The 19,814-nt window shown below is 32.5% G+C and overlaps 2 protein-coding genes across 2 annotated transcripts in view; both read right to left on the bottom strand.

Moving 5' to 3' along the window:
* Nucleotides 1–14,156, bottom strand: part of LOC143046111 (uncharacterized) — a 29,704-nt gene extending 15,548 nt beyond the window's left edge. Inside the window, exons 1-7 of the mRNA XM_076219111.1 lie at nucleotides 14,039–14,156; nucleotides 13,120–13,295; nucleotides 11,353–11,505; nucleotides 10,249–10,362; nucleotides 9,288–9,404; nucleotides 4,003–4,209; nucleotides 2,410–2,677 (exon numbers count right to left, since the gene is read on the bottom strand). Of these exons, the coding sequence (XP_076075226.1) occupies nucleotides 2,410–2,677; nucleotides 4,003–4,030 (296 nt within the window). The 5' untranslated portion in view covers nucleotides 4,031–4,209; nucleotides 9,288–9,404; nucleotides 10,249–10,362; ... (1 more) ...; nucleotides 13,120–13,295; nucleotides 14,039–14,156. The remainder of the gene's footprint in view (nucleotides 1–2,409; nucleotides 2,678–4,002; nucleotides 4,210–9,287; nucleotides 9,405–10,248; nucleotides 10,363–11,352; nucleotides 11,506–13,119; nucleotides 13,296–14,038) is intronic.
* Nucleotides 11,607–19,814, bottom strand: part of LOC143046842 (uncharacterized) — a 44,057-nt gene continuing 35,849 nt past the window's right edge. Inside the window, exons 15-17 of the mRNA XM_076219905.1 lie at nucleotides 16,201–16,608; nucleotides 14,671–14,864; nucleotides 11,607–11,615 (exon numbers count right to left, since the gene is read on the bottom strand). Coding sequence (XP_076076020.1) covers nucleotides 11,607–11,615; nucleotides 14,671–14,864; nucleotides 16,201–16,608 — 611 coding nt within the window. The remainder of the gene's footprint in view (nucleotides 11,616–14,670; nucleotides 14,865–16,200; nucleotides 16,609–19,814) is intronic.

Raw genomic sequence — 19,814 nt, 5'->3', positions numbered from 1 at the left:
CCCCTACTCATGATAATTGACTTGAATTTATTGTAAGGAGTTAGAAATCAACCACTGAAACTAGTGTACAGTGTTGGATTTGTTTATATTTTGTAAGTTATGGATTTCATATGGGACTCCGTCCCTTTATAATGACTTTCATGAACATAATTTTAGATTTAATGACAAAGTTAAATTAATTATACAGTAAAACGGTAATAAGATAGTGAATATAAAAATATGTGTGGAATATTCTAAGTGTTAAGTGCTATAAGACATCTTACATCGCACAAGTAATTGATAGCTGTTGTGGCTTATTAACAAAGTAATTTTTTAATAATGAAAAAATGCAATACATTTATGACGACTCAGATAATTGATAATAAGACAACAATCCACCAACGTTCAAATCAAGTGGGTGTAATCAGTTATAGGCAACCGTAAGACCTTTATAAATGAAAGAAAGATCCATATCGTATAGTCAGCTTCTTACAGGCCCCGACATGACAAGTATGAAACAATTCAACTGAAGACACTAACGACCTTATTTATTACAAAACAATTTGAGAAAAAAAAACATGAAAGACAAGAGCCATAGACAATAAATGAATAAAATTTCCTGACTTTGGATAGACACGCATTGAATGCGCCGGGTTTAACTAGTTTGAAGGCACCAACCCTCTATCTAACCTGGGACAGTGATGTAACAGTACATTAATGAGGGTACTTTTTATATGGCCTTCCAAATACCGTTTCGATCCCTAACATCACTGAAGAGACATTTATTGTCGAAATCCGGATCTGGTGTACTAAAAACATATTGACACCGTATGTTTATGGCATAACATCGTGGCCACAAGTTAATTTTTTTCTGTTTAGTATTAAATTTATATTAAGATCCGTTTTGTTACATCTTGTGATCAATTTCATTTGGCAATCGCCAATGGCAGTCAGCAGTGTTAAAGAACATCAGTTGTTCGATCAAATGCGTTTTGTTTAAATATACTTTTTCACTTTTTTGGTCTTTTTGAAAATGTTGTTTGTGGTGTCTTTAGACCCTTCTACAACGAAATTTGTTTTACATGCACACGTATACAAATTGCGGTTTTTATCCAACGCAATCATAGGTTTGAACGTAGTTTTCAATTTAGACTAAGTACGTCTAAGTCAGTGACAACTCAACAATAGATTTATCCATCGGATCACCAGCAATGATGGTGATACATGACTGTGTACATTATGTATATACAACTCGTCTAATCATCAACTCAACAATGTTAGATCTGTAAATTTGCTTTCGCAAATTTTTTGTTCTTCCCTCTCCGGGATTCGAACCCATGCTACTGAGATATCGTGACACCTAATCGCCTGCACTGTAGTCGTCCCGCTAGACCACACGACCACTTGGGCTTTACAAAATATAAAGCTTTTAGTGGCCGTGTGTTACCTGTCCTCGTCAGTTTTAATCTAGCGTCGTACTACAGTACATGATATATTATGCATGGAGATGTTATTGTTACAGATCAGCTCAATTATCTATAGTAAAGGATCCTACAAATTAATGCAAGATACAGTCACAGAAAATAATTATATTTATAAGTACGTCTGAGTTAGTGACAACTCTACTACAGATTTATCCATCGGATTACCAGGAATGATGATGATATATGGCTGTGTACATTATGTATATACAACTCGTCTAAACATCAACCCAACAATGTTAGATCTGTAAATTTGCTTTCGCAAATTTTGTTCTTCCCTTGCCGGGATTCGAACCCATGCTACCAGCAATGATGGTGATACATGGCTGTGTACATTATGTATACACACATAGATTGAAAGGGGCCTAGATAAAATGTTAATGTACTTGTATAAGGTTTGAATCCAAATGACCAAACCACACGAGGTAAATTGAACGGACTTACATTTCGCGGGCTAAAACTAATTTAGCATATGAAAGTCATCTGTATGAAATGAATTAAACATGCCGTCAATTTAAATAATTATAAGGCATAACAAAGTTATATATGTACAATAACTGAATTTAATTATTATTGAATTAAATTCAAATAATTTTTTATTAAATGTTTATAGTAGATTGAGAAGGAATTAACACATCAGACCGATACATAGCATAAAACAAATTAATTTCCGGGCTACAAAAATAACATTCCCGTCAAAATTATGATGTGCTTTTACGTTTTAATTACGTTTTCTACAACCAAACTTGTTAACCATATCTTTGTATCTATGGAGGAATTTAGTTAAGATTTAAAATAATGTAACGTTAGGAAATATGCTCATTGAAATCCAAAACTTCACTGAAGAAACGGGCATAACGAAATTTATCTCTTTGTGTTTTGTGTACTATTGTATGTCTTGTTGTTTTTTCTTCGTTTCATGTAAATCAACTGGGATTATGTTACTTACCCATCATGACATGACTCGACAACAGCATCTGCATCCGAATCTAAGGCATCTTGGTAATAGCATGTCAATTTAACATTTTGTGAACACCCCTGATCATTATTACGCATAGCATCCTTTATCATATCCACAGGAAAATGAAATGTATTTGATTCTGTTTTAAAGATACCAATGTGGCTTTTAGCTGTGTAAACAGAATTATAATGAAAAGACGTCGAAACCAGTACCGTATTAATTTCTTCGTTGAATTCACAATATACCAAATATTTATCTGCAACAAAAGAAGCTTTTTCATTGGCATTCCTCTACAAGGTTTATGATTTCAGCTACGTTGAATCCCTCATACTTTGTTTTATAGTGATTATGATTATAACACAACGTTGATCGTTGTACCCCTATTTTGACATTTCTACCTTTTATGTCTCTTTGTTTTGTTCACACATCGTTGTCAATATAATGGAATTTAATGTCATGCAAGTCAGAGGTTCAGCTAGCAATAAAACTAGGAACAAACCACCATTGCCTACAAACGAATATGCCTGTAAAAAGTCAGGAATATTACAGTCGTTATCTATTAGTTTGATGTATTTGAAATTTTTATTTTGCAATTTGATAAGGGACTTTCAGTTTTGAATTTTCATCGGAGTTTTGCATTTTTTTATTTTACCTTATACAACATTAAAAGTAATATAAAAATCAACCAATCCTTCAAATATTTTATAACTGTTGGTCAACCCGCTTTAGGTGGGTTTCAACGTGTTCGCCAGTCTGTGGATTCCTGTTGTATTTTATTTACTGTTGTATTTCGTTTAGTTCAATGCCAAATGTAGTAAAACTGACTTCAAAAATATAACATAACATTGACACCATTATTGCAACATACAAATAAAGGCAACAGAACTATACCACTCATGTTTACAAAGTAAAAGCGAGGGTAACACATCATCGATAAGAGGAAATCACAGGAACGTCAGAAACACTGAAGTACCACCAAAACAAACGTTTAAATACATAGAAACGAACTATTTAATAACAACTGCAATAGTCCTGCCTTGGTACAGAACATTTTAAGAAAACAGTGGTGGGTTGAACCTGGTTTTTATTACTAGTCGAATCTCCCGCTTATATGGTGATGTTAACAAATATCACTTAAACACTACATAACACACACACACGCAAGAACACCAATCATTGAAAACTCCACAAATAGATAATAAGATAGTCGTTACAAAATATAAACCGTGAAATAACGCTTAACAACTTCCATTAACGACAGACAGAAAAGAACATCAAACACAGTCACGTATTTTGGAAATGAATATACACTCTTGAAATTTATACAATTAAATTCACAATACTAGTTCAAACAAGTATCATGATAATTACGGTATAGAAAGGCTATAATAAATAAATGCTGTGACGAAGTTTTATATATTTGGGATTTTCTCAATATTTTATCCATTGAAATTAACTCGACTATACTGTCAAATAAGACATGTGAAATGTACCGAAATTACAAAATTCTAACCAAAAACGGTTAACATATATTTAATTCTTTAAAAAAAATGAACTTGAGTGTTTTTTTATATATTATACCATCTGTTCCTTGATCTACAAAATACATCCCATTTAACCTCGCTCCGATGACCCACCACTGTTCACACGATGTCTGTATGACACTATTTGGGCAACCATGCTCGTCCTCTATGTATCTTCCAGGGCAGTCAGTAATGGTATCACATACACGATCTTGACTGATACATGATTTATCATAACATTGAAAACTGTTTAAACTACAGCTGTCTTTGAAAAAAAATAAGATATACATGTAATTAGGTTTATAGCAAAAACAACTGCACTCGTAGCATAAAAACAGGTAACTTTTTTCATTTTCAGTTTTGAATCTCCGTTGACATTACGAAAAAACTATGTTTTTGTTCATTAAGAATTCTAGCATTTATCTTACCTCCGATACATTTCTATGAATATGATTGATTAAAAGCGTGTATATTTCATATAAGGTTAGTAGGGAGTGCTTATTTTAAAACACAGTTAGAAGTGGTGTTACGTCCTTTTATAAAAACTACACGGTGTTGAGTAAAAAATTTGAAATGTTTTTAACAGATAAAAAAAAATTGACTATGAACGATTGAAATAAATACATAAAACACATTTTAAGTCAACAAGTTGTTATTGTTGACATTTGATTTTGTACAAATGTATAGCCAAATGGAAAAAGGTTTTAATATTAATTAGATGTATATTTCATTCTTATACGTTATAATGATTGGCTAACAGCAATCTCGCGTCAATCTTCATTTCAGAATGAACGACACGAATCATAATATGCATGATGACACACGTTTCAACAATAAAGTGCACATGAAAATAAAAGAAAAAACTTGATAATAATCGTGTTTTCATGATCATAGCGAAATAATGTAATTATAAGTATAAAATGCTTCATTTAGTCATTTCATAGGGTTGTAAAAGCGTTGACTGTGCATACATTTCAGAATTATACTGTTGCTTTAATTTCAGAGATATAAGTCAAAAGAAGCATTTTATCCTTATGTTCTATGTTTAACGATGTCGGCCATATTGATTGGCAGACGGTGTCATCGGACATTGTTTTTAAACTAAATACTCGAATAATAATCGTGGTCAAGTTGATTAAATTTTACTCAGTATTTTCAGAGGAAAAGAATTTTGTAAAAGATTTGATTTTTTTGTTTTTGTTTTAAAAGATTAAAATTTACTATTAAAGGAAATGACTCCTTAAGGGGTCCATTGGCTATTTGGTTATGTTGACTTATTTGAAGATCTTTCTTTGCTGAACATTTATCTGTTTACAGTTAATCTATCTATAATAATATTCAAGGGTATAACCAAAAACTGCAATATTTCCTTAAAATTGCTTATTTAGGGGCAACAATCCAACAATGGATTTTCATAATCAGTCTGAAAATTTCAAGGATGCGCGTGTCACTGTCGTTTCACTGTCGTATGACTGTCTTACAACTGTCGCACTACAGTCGTGGGTCACTCGCGCGTTTAACTCCGGGACTATTTCAATATAGTCATTTGTCATTATAAGCTCGGTTCAAGTAAACGACGTTTTTCGTATTAGTTTATATTACAATTGCTTTCAATATAGTTAAGTGTCATTATAAGCTCGGTTCAAGTAAACGACGTTTTTCGTATTAGTTTATATTACAATTGTTCAGCGAATTTAAACCAGGATGTTCCAGAAAATAAAAAAAATGGATGATATTTTGCTCTTGTTGGAGTCCGGCAAGGCGCATTTTCAGCAGGGCCAAAAGTATTAGTTTTGGTGGAATAGCCATGCTCTTTAAACGGCAGACGGTATGTTTTCCCAAACATTCATTCCCGCCAAATTGTATTCTTCTAAATAAATATATGTCAAGGTAGAAAGATCTTGACATAATGAACAAATTTCCTCTTAAAACGTTGGTTTCAGAGATATAATCCAAAATCTACATTTCAACCCTTTGTTCCTTTTTTAGCCATTTAATCCTTATTGGCTGGAGGACCAGCTCGTCGGACACATTTTTAAAACTAGATACTAGTACCCCAATAATGAATCTATACAAGCTTGGATAGTTTTGTCCGAGTATAAGGGATGAGAGAAGATTATCGTAAAAGTTAATGGACGATGGACGAGGGGGACGCCAAGTGATGAGAAAATCTCACTTTGTCTTTGAGCCAGGTGAGCTAAAATCAAATTGTTTAGTCGGTTAGAAAATTTCGTCACATAGTGTACTAGTGACCTAATACGTTATATATTGGGTCAGTAAATTCCATATGTGGTGAAAGCAAAGCTTATATTAGGTCCCTAGAACACTATGTGACTGATAATGTTCCTAGTATTTAGTGTTATACAGAATCTACTGATATATTTATGTGTAAAGCCCCGGTCACAACAGATCGTACGATTTTTTGTCGTGGAAGATCTATAAAATAGTGGTCATGGCACTGTCGTGCAAAATGTCAAAAAAATATTTTGAGTGGTCACATCAGCTACGACATGTTCACGATGGTTCCACGATGGGTACACGATAGAAAACAAAATGTAATTGTACTGTCGTGGGTTTATCGCAAGTCGGTCGTGCAATCGTACGACAATCACGAGTTATTTGGGGCTATTTTTCAGGTTTTCATGTCATGGGATGCGCGTGTCACTGTCGTTTCACTGTCGTATGACTGTCTTACAACTATCGCACTACAGTCGTGGGTCACTCGCGCGTTTAATTCCGGGACTATTTGCTTTCAATATAGTTAAGTGTCATTATAAGCTCGGTTCAAGTAAACGACGTTTTTCGTATTAGTTTATATTACAATTGTTCAGCGAATTTAAACCAGGATGTTCCAGAAAATAAAAAAAAATGGATGATATTTTGCTCTTGTTGGAGTCCGGCAAGGCGCATTTTCAGCAGGGCCAAAAGTATTAGTTCTGGTGGAATAGCCATGCTCACGACTGCGAATTTAAACCAGGATGTTCCAGAAAATAAAAAAAAATGGATGATATTTTGCTCTTGTTGGAGTCCGGCAAGGCGCATTTTCAGCAGGGCCAAAAGTATTAGTTCTGGTGGAATAGCCATGCTCTTTAAACGGCAGACGGTATGTTTTCCCAAACATTCATTCCCGCCAAATTGTATTCTTCTAAATAAAACGAGAATATATTGCACGACGAACGTACCACTGTCGTACGACAGACAATAAATGTTGTGCGAGCATCGTACGAATTTTGGTATTCGTGAGACAATCGTGCGACTGTATCACTAATATATTGAGACAGTCGTGAGATTGTCGTCCGACAGTCGTACGATTGTCGTCAAAAAGACAGTGACACGACAAAAAAAGGTGCATGTCCAATTTTCGTGCCACGACACACAACAGCGCCACGATGTTTAAAATATCGTGCGTCTGTCGTACGACCATCACAGATGACCCATGATTTGAACAAATTTCTTGTCGTGGCGCTGTATAGATGTGTTGTGGGCTCGTTGCGACCAGGGCTTAATGAAACGTATGCTGCACTAATAAAATCGAAAATATTAAATACATGCACGTATAAATTGCGATTTATTAAAGGTGAAGAGTATTCAATTGTTCACTTTCCATTTCTAAGTAGTAACATCTCAGCAGCAGCATACGGTGTATATATCTCCCAATTGATACGATATTCCCGTGCTTGCATTTCCTATCATGATTTTCTTGATGGAGGGTTTTTGTTCACAAGGAAGCTATTAAATCAAGAGTTCCAAATGCTGAAGTTAAAATCATCTCTTCGTAAATTTTACGGACGCCATCATGAGTTGGTTGACCGTTATGGAATAACCGTTTCCCAAATGATATTGGATATGTTCCTGACGTCGTAACTACAATCCCCTTTCCTTTCATGAATGTGACCTACCGAATTAGACTATTTACCGGATTTGTTATCTCATAAACAACACGACAGGTGCCACATAAAGGAGCAGGATCTGCTCACTCTTCCGGAGCACCTGAGATCACCCCTAGTTTTTGGTGGGGTTCGTGTTGTTTATTCTTTAGTTTTCTATGTTGTGTCATGTGTACTATTGTTTGTCTGTTTGTCCTTTTCATTTCTAGTCATGGCGTTGTCAGTTTATTTTCGATTTATGAGTTTGACTGTCCCTCTGGTATATTTCGTCCCTCTTTTATGACTGGTGGGGAGTAAAATGTAAAACCTGTGATTTTTTTTTATCCCAATACAGATTCTGCGTCCCTTATAATCGTCTTAATACATTCTGATGTACTGTCTGTTCTAGTAAGTTTCATGTCATCTGATTAATCTACCTTTTTAAAGGTATATCAATTTAAAAAGCTAAAAACACCGAAGGTCTTAAGGTCTTTAAAATAGAAAAAAAAGTACAGGCTTTAACAGTTTTTGTCGTTAATTGGAATGGCTTTCGAAGTATTCTTTAAACCAGTGTTTCATTAATTGAAAATTTCCGATAGTTTTGAATTTAAATTTATAATCCGTATATTTCAGCTCTCAATCCCTATTTCAAAGGGAAGCGGAATATTTTCATAATTTGTTTTTCTTCTGATCTTAACTCATTCGAACATATGATGTTAAAGAGAAGCGAAAGGTACCACAGGGATTTTAACACTAATTAATCAAAATAATTTGACAACGTCACTGCTAAAGAAATGAGTCAACTTAAAAACAACAATTCACAAGAGGTGTTCTCTGATGCTCCGGCAAGGTAGGCAAAAACTGCTCCACATGTGACATTCGCCGTTTTGCTCATATAAGTACAGTAGAAGTAATAAGTCTTATTCGTAAGGATATATTCGGGAAAAGGGGACAGGATTGTAGTTACAGAAACAAAGACATATTAGTTAATACGTAAGCAGTCAAGAAGTCAAACTGTGGGGAACTTTATTTTAGCATTGTGTCCGATAGCTCAATCCAATGTGTCCCACCAATATACTCCATATTGATTGCTTTCAAGAAAAATTAAAAGAAAAATTAAAGATGCATCAGAATGATTATCAAGCCTAATGATTTGTATATTAGATGAAACAGTGTTTGGTGTTGGTAACTGTTTTGTAGTGATTTTATGTTTTAGGGTTTGGTTTTTTTTTTGTGATGGCTTTACAATCGGCTGCAAAATTATTGGAACAAAACGATTTTCTCATAAATTGTATGTTGTATATTCTACAAATAGTATTTATCTTTTATGCATAAAAAGATTCAAACAAAAGCACTGACTGGTCATTTTGCTTATGAATAACTTTGAAAGCAGAGAAAGTATTATGTCCTGGCAGGCTACAACTTTAATGATACTAGTGAATGAATAGACATAAAACTTAGATTATCTTTAACATACCACAATTGTTCTCATCTGATCCATCCAGGCAATCGATTGTGACGTCACAGCGTTCTTCTAAAGGAATGCACTATTTGTTGTCACACTGCCATTCTCCGTCTCCACAACTTTTCCATTCTAAATAAAATAAAAAGACAGGATTTTGATATAGAGCCAACCATATATTTCTGGGATGAAGATATTTATGATAAGCATTTACCAGAAACATTATTAAGAAAATATTCGTTTGAACACATTTTCGTTATTGTTAGTAGGAAATAGTAATCTTTGACAAGATAGATTGAAACCCTAACTCATAAAAGATGCAGATTACTATTTGTAATGAGCATAAAATTCTGAACTTAAACAGAAATACGTGCATAAACCGAAATTATATTTTATTTACATATGTCTAATTTTTTTTTTCAGTAGAGTCAAATGTTAGTGAGTGAAAGTATAAATTTCATTTGTCTGACGCGCTTTCCCCGATATATCTTGATTGATCAGAACCGCACAAATCCAAACATTCAAGTAATGGGATTAGCACCTTCGATTTCAAATAACTCCTTTAGATATCGACGGAAAAGATACGAAAAGTATGTTATAATTCATGTCAGTGCCGAAACACTGTAGACCTAGAAGATGATACCATCTGTGACTAGAAGATCATTAATACTGGTATGAACGCAGTGTTAGAAATTTATAATAACAGGAAATTAATTTCGTGCATCCGGAGTTCTCCTAGATTTATCTTAACCTGGTATGCTTCAACATAATATTTCAAAGCCAAGGATATTTACATAAATACATACAATACTCAAGGGACCGATTGACAAAAAAAGAATCTAAAAAAAGCTTCATATACATTTTGAAAAATGAAATAAAGCTCTGGATTTTATTTTTGTTTAGAGATGCAATCCTATATAATATACCTGTTAAATAATCCTTCCATTATTATATTGAAATTTATAACTGAACTTACGACAGTGATGTTCGTCTGATCCATCTTTGCAGTGTTTAGTGTGGTCACAGTAGAAAGTTAAATGTATACACGACCCATCTGCACATTGGAACTGGGAATTTAAACAATCTGATCCTGTAAACGTAAAGCAAACCTAAGCTCTGCGTCTATAATAAATATCATTGATTGGTTAATTGATTGAAATCTTTATTTTTGTTGTTTAACGCCACTTTTAGAACTTATTGCTATATCGTGGCAATTATTTTTATTTAGAGAGGAAGCCGATGTGCGCAGAGAGAACCACAAACTTTCGGCAGGAAAACTGATTACTCTTGTCCATTTTGATTACATCCGCGCGTGTAAGGTTCAAACTCATAACCTCTGTGTTGATAGGCAAGTGATGAAGTAGGTGAAATACTTAGAAAATTCTCCGCCATGGCTTCTCTAGTTATTGAAATTAAGTTGATTAATATAGAAATTAAAGCACCTGATAAAATAGAACAATGTTATAAGAATCAACATCGGTCCGACGTTGATGAGTTTCAATAAACTTTCTTTTGTTCACTTTACCACGCTTAATTTTTTACACACATTTAGAAATAAAAATTATATATCAAAGTACGTTAATGGGGGTCTTTCTCTGATTTACATCTTGTACTGCATGTAATAACTTCACATTAAGAGCTGGAATGTTCTTATGTATTAAATCGGAAGACAAAAACCTAATTTTTACCGCTTGAGGATGTCAAAAATAAAACGTTATTTATGCTATTTTGTTTTGTCTATTTTGAATGCGTAGTGCCTAATATCAAATGAATATTCGTGCTTTTTAATGAAGGAACAACACTATAAGAATGTTTGTCCCTGTACTTACTAGATGAATAAACTGATATCCCGAATACAGTGTGAAGATAGGACAGTGTAGTTCTTAGAGAGTAGAAATCTTGTATGATAGCTGTATAGGAAGATAGACCACTACATTTGGATCTCAAATATTAAGCTATCTCAATTTTTATCAAAAATTGACTCACAACACTAAAAGATTCACACGACGATTTGTAAACAGAAAATATCAAGGCAAAAGACTAGATTTGATATTTAATTTGAATCAGAAAAAAAACTCACCGCAATATTTTTCATCAGAAATGTCAAAACAATCATGATATGAATCACAAACTGCAAACTGTGATATAACTTCTCCATTTTCACATGTAAACATAGAACGATTAGAAAATGATGATCCAGTACTGCTTATTGCTCTTATTCCGTCATCGTTCTCTGAAAAAAATTGTCAATATTCATTAAAAAGGTGCGACAGATTATACAGTAAAACGTTGATCAAAAACCAATGTAGATATAATATAAAAAAAGTAAAAATCCTACTCAACCTAGAATACAACAACATAAAAAAACACAATAAATTATCTGTTCTATTGATGATACAAGTATATTTATAAGTTTATCTAAGTATAGCAATTGAAATAAGAGTCGGTGTCAGGGGTGTTCTTCATGTCAACTGCAACCTCAGGAATGGTTCTCATCTGTTCACTATGATTAGTATCGACATAAAAATTATCTCAACATTTACAAACCAGCTTAAATTACATTTTGTATTGAAAAAAATATCTGCATTCGTTTATTCCTATCAGCTATATGCCAGTATAATAGCCGATAATCGCAATAAAACTGGTATTTGAAACGTTGGTATACAAAGTTAAATGAAGAATGTACATCTACACATATTCCAGAATGAGGTTGTAATAAAAAGCTAATTATTATATGATTATATATGCACATGAAAATAAGTCAAAAACAAAGATGACGTTTATAGAGATATAGAGTTGAAAAGTAACAACAAGAGTTAAACTAGATTTAATTGTATTGAGGCAAATCTCGTCTAAGAATATGTTTATTTGAATAATCCATACATCACAAAATTGTTATTTTAACAACACAATATGTTGCGTATAGTGTGAATTTAAGGTAGATTCATGGTGTACCGCCATCTTGGATTGTACAATCACAGTACAAAATTGGTCTAGTTATGTGCCTAAATCTGCAAATTTGGAGACATATTTGCAATTCAATGGTTAGACTGTTTTTTTTTTCTATATAAAGAAGATAACTTAATTAATCGTATTATACAAAATATTTTAACAAATATTTTTTTTTTTTTTGGTTTTAAAATCATTTTTTTCAAATGAGCCATTTAAGGGGAGATAACTCTTTAAGGACAAAATTTATACTGGTCTAATAGCGATTTTTTTTTTTATTTTTACTTCTAGCAAGAAAACAAGTTCGGTGACACCATGTTTTCTTTTTATTTATCTTAAAACTTATTATGAAACTTTTCTTCTCATAATTTATTTTAAAATTCTATCTTATAGATTTTGTTCATGTACACTAATGTGTTTTTTCATGAACAAACTAACCAATTTTTTGGCAATTTTCAACGACTCATAGCTTGAAAAATAGCACGGTGACCCATATTTTTTATTAAATTTTTGAAAAGAGCATAGTAAAACCTTCATTTTGGCAAATTATAAAAAACATTTTGTCTCAAAAAATATATACTTGTGATCTACCTTAAGGAAATTTTAAATCAGCATGTTAGTCACTAGTGATCGATAATCAGATGATCAGACGTAATTGATTTTCATCAAAATATGTTTTTTTAAAATATGTTAAGAAGTAGATAAAAGGTATTCAAATTATGAAAGAAGAGCATAACAGGGTAATTATGTTATAGTGTACACATTCAAATTAGAGGAATATATAGTTGTCCATCATATTTAGTATACAATCTATAATATTTGTTTGTACAAAGATGTTTATTTTGTACTTAATTTTCATATTATCTGTCGTTTCATTTTGCAGGATATTGTGAAATACCTTGATTCTGAATGGGATCCAGTTGTGTCTCACACATGAAATAATGTATTTTGTCATAAGCACAAGGAACATCATGCCAGTTCTGTTTATTATGAATACTGTCAAGTATAATTGCCGTACACTGTTCGTCGTCGAACCCATCTGGTTGAGAGATACTCGTTGACAATTTCTTATACCTTCAAACAAATAAAACAGTAGTTGGACATGTATATGAAACAAATATAGTTTAGTAAGTACACTTTATGTCTTATGATTATAATGAGATATTTATCTTATATATCCACATAGATATTTAGCTAACATATGAGCACTATTAATCTACGAATTTATCAATTGAGGCCGATATCAATGTGTTGCAAATTTACGCTTACTTCCATCAAATAGTTGACCAATACAATGTTAACAATGTCTGTAACTAAACACACTACCTTAACGCCTTATCCTCACAGTTTAATATATCTTAATAACGCTGATTATTTATTTCAATAATTTATTCCATCGACAAATGATCATAAGCTACTGAGGCTCTGTAAAAATTTTCTTCTGATTTAAATAAAATTATAATCACATATGTAAATGATATTTATGCTGAAGCGGTTGTCGTGCATGTATTCACTTAATTTTCGAAAAGTTCGTTCCTTCTTTCACACAATTTAAAGTCTTATTGATCATATTTACGTTATGGTTGGAATTGATTGACAGATACGAGTATAACTTGATCTAAGTTACATTGGCAAAAGTTAATCACATGAGGATATTCCTTCTTTAAAATAGATAACTGAAATGAGGAGTTTAAAATTCTAAACTAATTTTTTTTTAAATTGAAAATTACATATATTTTAGTAATTACCTGTTTAATTCTACTGTTTTTTTTTTAAATGTGGTTGTCTTTGATTAGAAAATAAAATAAGTATATTACCAGGCTGTGTACGTTAATGGTTCACCACTCAACCACTGGAAATCTGTTAACTTGTAACCTTTATTCCTTTTGACCAAACCTGAGAAATGTACTTCAAAGAAATAACATTGAGAATTGAAATGGAGAATGGAGAATGCGTCAAAGAGACAAAACAAAAAAAAAAACAGTAAAGAGACGAAAACAGTGAAAGACCACCAATTGGTCCTCGACACAGCGATAATATCCCACACCGCAGTGGTGCTTCAACAGGCCCCTAAGGAAAATTCTAGACGTCATATTAAACTCCGAAAGATATGAATAAGTTCAAACAAAGGCCAGATGCTCCTGACTTCGGACAGCGGCGGGGAAACATAATTGTACCGATCATATTATACAGTGTCTGTTCGATGATATTGATGGTGAGAAGATTTTACATATAAGGCTAGCTATTATGATTGATAAAGGTTTTTGGTTATAAGGATAGTACATTTTAATGGTTTGATTCATGATAAATTAGACTTTATGGAACTATGCTTTTCATCAAAATTTTCTCAGGTTGTTCATTTGACATTCACTAACGTGTCCAATTTTTCTCAGGCTGCTATTTCAAATGAATGTTAAAGTTCGAAAATAATTAACTTGCCTATGTATACTTTGTCAGCAGTTGTCGTTCCAGCCATAGTAAACAACAGTTGATTGACAAATGTCATTTCTTCATCAGAGTTGATACTGACAAGGTGACCCCCTTCTCTCACACATGCAGTTTCAGCCTTTTGCTGATTTGTATTGTTGTTGTGAAATAGCTTATAACAACTTGTTTTCAAGTGAGACCATTTGTAAGCACAGTCTAAAAAAAACGGTTGTTTATAAATAGATATCTATACTTTATTTATATAGTGTTAATTGTAAAAGTGTACCACACGTTATAACTTATGATGTAATGATGTTATCACTTTGCTAAATAACTAAAGAACAAACTTAAAATATCATACCGACTATTTTACGAAAAAGATCACAATTTCGTGATGAGGAGTGTTTGTCTCTAGTGTGAGAGTTCTTCGACAAGATCAAGCCGAAAACTTTTAAGTTGATTCTGGATTTTCTTCAATAAAAAGTAAAATAACAAAAATATTGAACTCCAAGCAAAGCATAAATCAGAATGTCCCTTATCAAATGGCAAATTAAATGCTCAACCACATCAAACGAACGGAAAACAACTGTCATATTCTGGATTTGGTTTCTTGTGTCGAAAATTTTGAATTAAACCTGGTTTTAGAGGTAGTCAAACCTCTCCCTTCTATGACAGCTGCATACAAATCCATTATTTTGATAATTTGTGAACAAAACAAACAGACATAATAGGTAGAAATATAAAAAAGTAATGGTACAGCAGCCAACACTTTGTTTTGTGTATGTGCATAAATATGAAAGCAGAGGTCGGCTCAGAGCTAGAATAAGAAGTCTTAGTAGGATGGCAAGTCGTAGCATTTAGCAGTATTATGCGTGCTGGTCTAGTACAAAGTAGTTTTCGTGTTCGTCTTGCGTTAAGATATACTGGTCCTCATTATACTTTTTTGTATTGCAGACTTAAATACAAGTCATTTTTAACATCGTACCACATAGCTGTTTTCCTAACAACGTTTATTATTTACTTTCATTACATACGTTGTAAATTTCCGAAGAATTTTAAGATATCACTACGTTTGCCGTATTAAAGATTTGAAAAGCTGTTGGTGATATAAACTAATGCTTTTTTTATCTCATACAATGCCCATATACAAATTCATAAGTTTTGAATGTTGAAAAATTTTTTTTAATAGGGTTACTTATTTACTTTGTAAGCAAGAATGTAAGATCTACGATTAAGATGCAATGAAAAGTTGGGTTTTACATCACGTTTAAGTTATTTCTGTTGATTTTCTCAACGACTTTAGAGATGACTTATAACTTGTTACGTAGTCTTTCGCTAGTCCATCTATTTAGAACTTTACCTTTTTTTAATCAAAACACTTTTAAGTTGAATCTAGTCTTTTTAATTATAAGTTTTAGTGTTTGTTGCAGATCATTCTTATGTATGTAACTAACTGCAAATTATGGCGAAAATAGAAATGTTAAGGAAATAGACTGATGGGCCTTTAAAGATGCTACCAAACATAATTAAAAGATACTTTCACAAAACTTACTTGAGTCATTTGAAATGGTATCAATAACATTATCTTTTATCGTATATAAACCCAGAAAACCTCTACCAGTCAAGTCATTACCGACACGGAACTCTACATCCATCATATGCCAACTTGATACTAATCTAAAATGTGGCTTAGTAGCCTTAGTGAATCGACCAAGAGATTCAGATCTTTCGCCCACGATATCAAAGTCAAATACTTCAACAAACGCATCAACCAGTTTAAAAATGTTCACATCTAGTTCTATGAATTGAAGTTCAATATATTGTTCATATCGTCCTCTGATTTTCCACATATTTGTGTCAGACGCTGTATATAAGGAGGGATATAAATGAGATGCTATATATGCAGTTTTCTCAGTGCACGTTGCAAATCTTGAAGCATTTACTCCACAGCCTGGATAATCTGTAAAAATATATAATTAAAGAAATGTAAAAAAAAGATATTTGTTTTTTTATCATTTGCCTCGTAGATGATACACATTTGTTTGTCAGATTGCCAAATTGTCGTATACTACCTTAATGTAGTGTTATTGTTGAAAAACATGTACGTTACAAAAACTCAAAAATATTTTTTTTTCAATATATTCAAATTGATTGAATTATTATCTATAATAAAAATAAAATTGAAAAAGGAAATGGGGAATGTGGCAAAGCGACAACAACCCGACTATCGAGCAGACAACAGCCGAAGGCCACCAATTGGTCTTCAGTGTAGTGTGAAACTCCCGCAACCGTAGACGTCCTTCAGTTGGCCCCTTAAAAATATGTATACTAGTACAGTGATAATGGACGTCATACTAAACTCCGAATTGTACACAAGAAATCAAAATTAAAAATCATACAAGACTAACCAAGGCCAGAGGCTCCTGACTTTAAACAGGTGCAAAATTCCGGTGGGGTTAAACATGTTTATGAGATCTCAACCCTCCCCCTATACCTCTAGCTAATGTAGAAATGTAAAAGCATTACAATACGCACATTAAAATTCAGTTCAAGAGAAGTCCGAGTCCGATGTCAGAAGATATAACAAAAAAAAACAAATAAAATAAAAAAACAATTCTTCAGAGAACAATTGAAGGTCTTTCCACCTCGATAATGAGAATGAAATTTTAAAAAACGATGTGAGAAAATGTGACTCCGTGTTGATGTAATGTGGTAAATCAAACTGATAAAAAAAATAAGATTAATAGGATTATGTAGAAGACTTAATTGTTTTATAATGAAAGAATTTTTAGCAAAGGTCAAAATCTAGAACGTCAAATTGACCTTTGACCTTGACCTCAATTTTGAGTTCATAGGTCAGTGATCTCAAATCAAACGACCCCAGGTCAATCACTTGTATAGTTGTGGAGAAATACTAATTTCAAATACTAAAAGGGAGAAAACTCCTATAAGGGTTAACCAAACACTTCGACTGAAATAGGTTAAAGTTGCGCCTTATTGTAAACAGTAATTTGGCAACACATCATATCATTAACTGTAACAGTTTCTTTGGAATAACGATAACAAGCAAAATTCAAAATTTATAACATGACCTTGACCTTTGACCTTGACCTCAATTTCCTTCAAATGGACCAAGGACTTCATATCAAAATACTGTAGGCCTCTATAACGTATGAATTTATCCAACAAATCGCCTATCTTACATTTTCAAAGGGAAATAACTCCCATAAGATGTCTTCCGATCACTCAAGTCAAAATAAACCAAATCATTCGCAAGAGTAGACGAACAATTTGGTGAAAACAGTTTGCTAAAATCAATTACGGTTTTAGAGATATAGTGATAACAAGAAAAAGGGGACGCAGGGAAATAACTCCTATAAGAATAAGTGTTTGGTCACACAGGGTGAGTTTTGAAACCCCCATTACTGTACAACATCATTGATAAAAAAATCTATTCGATATGTTGAAAGACAAAAAAGCATCTCAGACGGCAGAAGAAAAACAAATAATCAGAAGAAAAACAAAAGGTCAAAAACAAAAAAGAAAAAAAAACAAATAATGAGAAGAAAAACAAAAGGTCTTTCCACGAAAAGTGGACAGACCTAATAATTAAAAACCAATTGTTCAGAGAACAGTTGAAGGTCTTTCCACCAGTTAATTTCTATTTTCATATTAAAATATTAAAAATCAGTCTAAAATGTCAGTTCCTATGGCTTTATGATGTATAGATATGAATTTAAAGCAAAGGTCAAAATCTAGAACATCAAATTAACCTATGACCTTGACCTCAATGTCAAGGTCACAAACTGAGGATCTCAAATCAAAAGACCTTTAGGTCTCTCACTATGTAAGGTTAATAAGTTATATCACCTTACGCATAATTTTAGATATGATATGGGGCGAAAACTCACATTTATTGTCTACCCACCCTTTAAACTAAAATTATCAAGTTATGACATGTCGCAACTAATAATTAAGTCAAAATGATTTGTCAATATCTTATAATGTTAATGAATCTGAGTAAAAAATTTAAAACATCAAAATTTAGAATATGACCTTGACCTTTGACCTTGACCTAGTTTTCATTTTTTTAACCAAGGATCTTAAATCAAAAGACCCTAGGCCTCTATCACTTATGGTTTACCAGTTAGAAATGCATATCACTTATATCATATACAAAAGGGGGGATAACTCTCATATGGAGTCTCCGGATAGCTTCGATTAAAATTATTCAATTCATCCTGAGGATATAACGAGCAATTTGGTAAAATAGATTTGTCGGTTTCTTATACGGTTGCGACATATAAGTGATAACAAGAAAAACAATGTTCGGAAAAGATTTCTGTTACGCGGTTTCAGTTTCAAAAGCGTATTAACTCTTCGATATCATATACAATATATCTAAGCGACATCTTGTGAAACAAAAAAAAAAACAGCGAAGGAAAGAAAATTAGGCCGAAGTAAAAAAAAAATAATAATCAGAAGAAAACCAATAGGTCTTTCCACGGAAAAGCGGAAATACCTAATGACAATAATACATAAATAACAACAGACTACTAGCAGTTAACTGACTTGCCAGCTCCAGACCTCAATTAAACTGATTGAAAGATTATGTCTTCATCATATGAATATCAGGCACAATGTCATTTGTTATGTGACAACGACGTCATAAGTGTTTGGTTGTTTAGATTAATTGATAAAGTTTGATATTAACGTCATTGTTTTGTTGAGTTTTTGTCAGAGCATAAACATAAATGACAGAAGAAGGAAAACATCAATTAATCAAAACAATATCTAACGGACCTCGAAAACGAGACAATTCTACGCCTCAAGCAAAGATAAAAAAGTCAACAAATACAGATATAAAAAATACAATAATTTGCAAAATAGTTCAAATTAAAATATAAATGTGAGAAGACATAAATATTTGATTTAAGATATGTGACAGATTAACGACCTCTGATTGATTTCTTTTGCTGAAATATTTATTATAATGTGTATTTTGTTTACTCGAGTGACCAGAGTGTTGCTTTTCACTGGAACTGAACTTGAAATATTCTTCAATAAGACAACAACCCGTCAATGTGATTAAATAAAGACTTGAAAGTCTTTCTCATACAGGCGCAAAATTTCTGCATATGCTCTCTTTTACCTATATATCTTGAT

Source organism: Mytilus galloprovincialis, chromosome 9 (assembly GCF_965363235.1).
Source record: "Mytilus galloprovincialis chromosome 9, xbMytGall1.hap1.1, whole genome shotgun sequence".
Taxonomy (NCBI): Eukaryota; Metazoa; Mollusca; class Bivalvia; order Mytilida; family Mytilidae; genus Mytilus; species Mytilus galloprovincialis.
The sequence above is the reverse complement of the archived record's forward strand: the minus strand, read 5'-3'. Positions and strand labels throughout refer to the sequence as shown.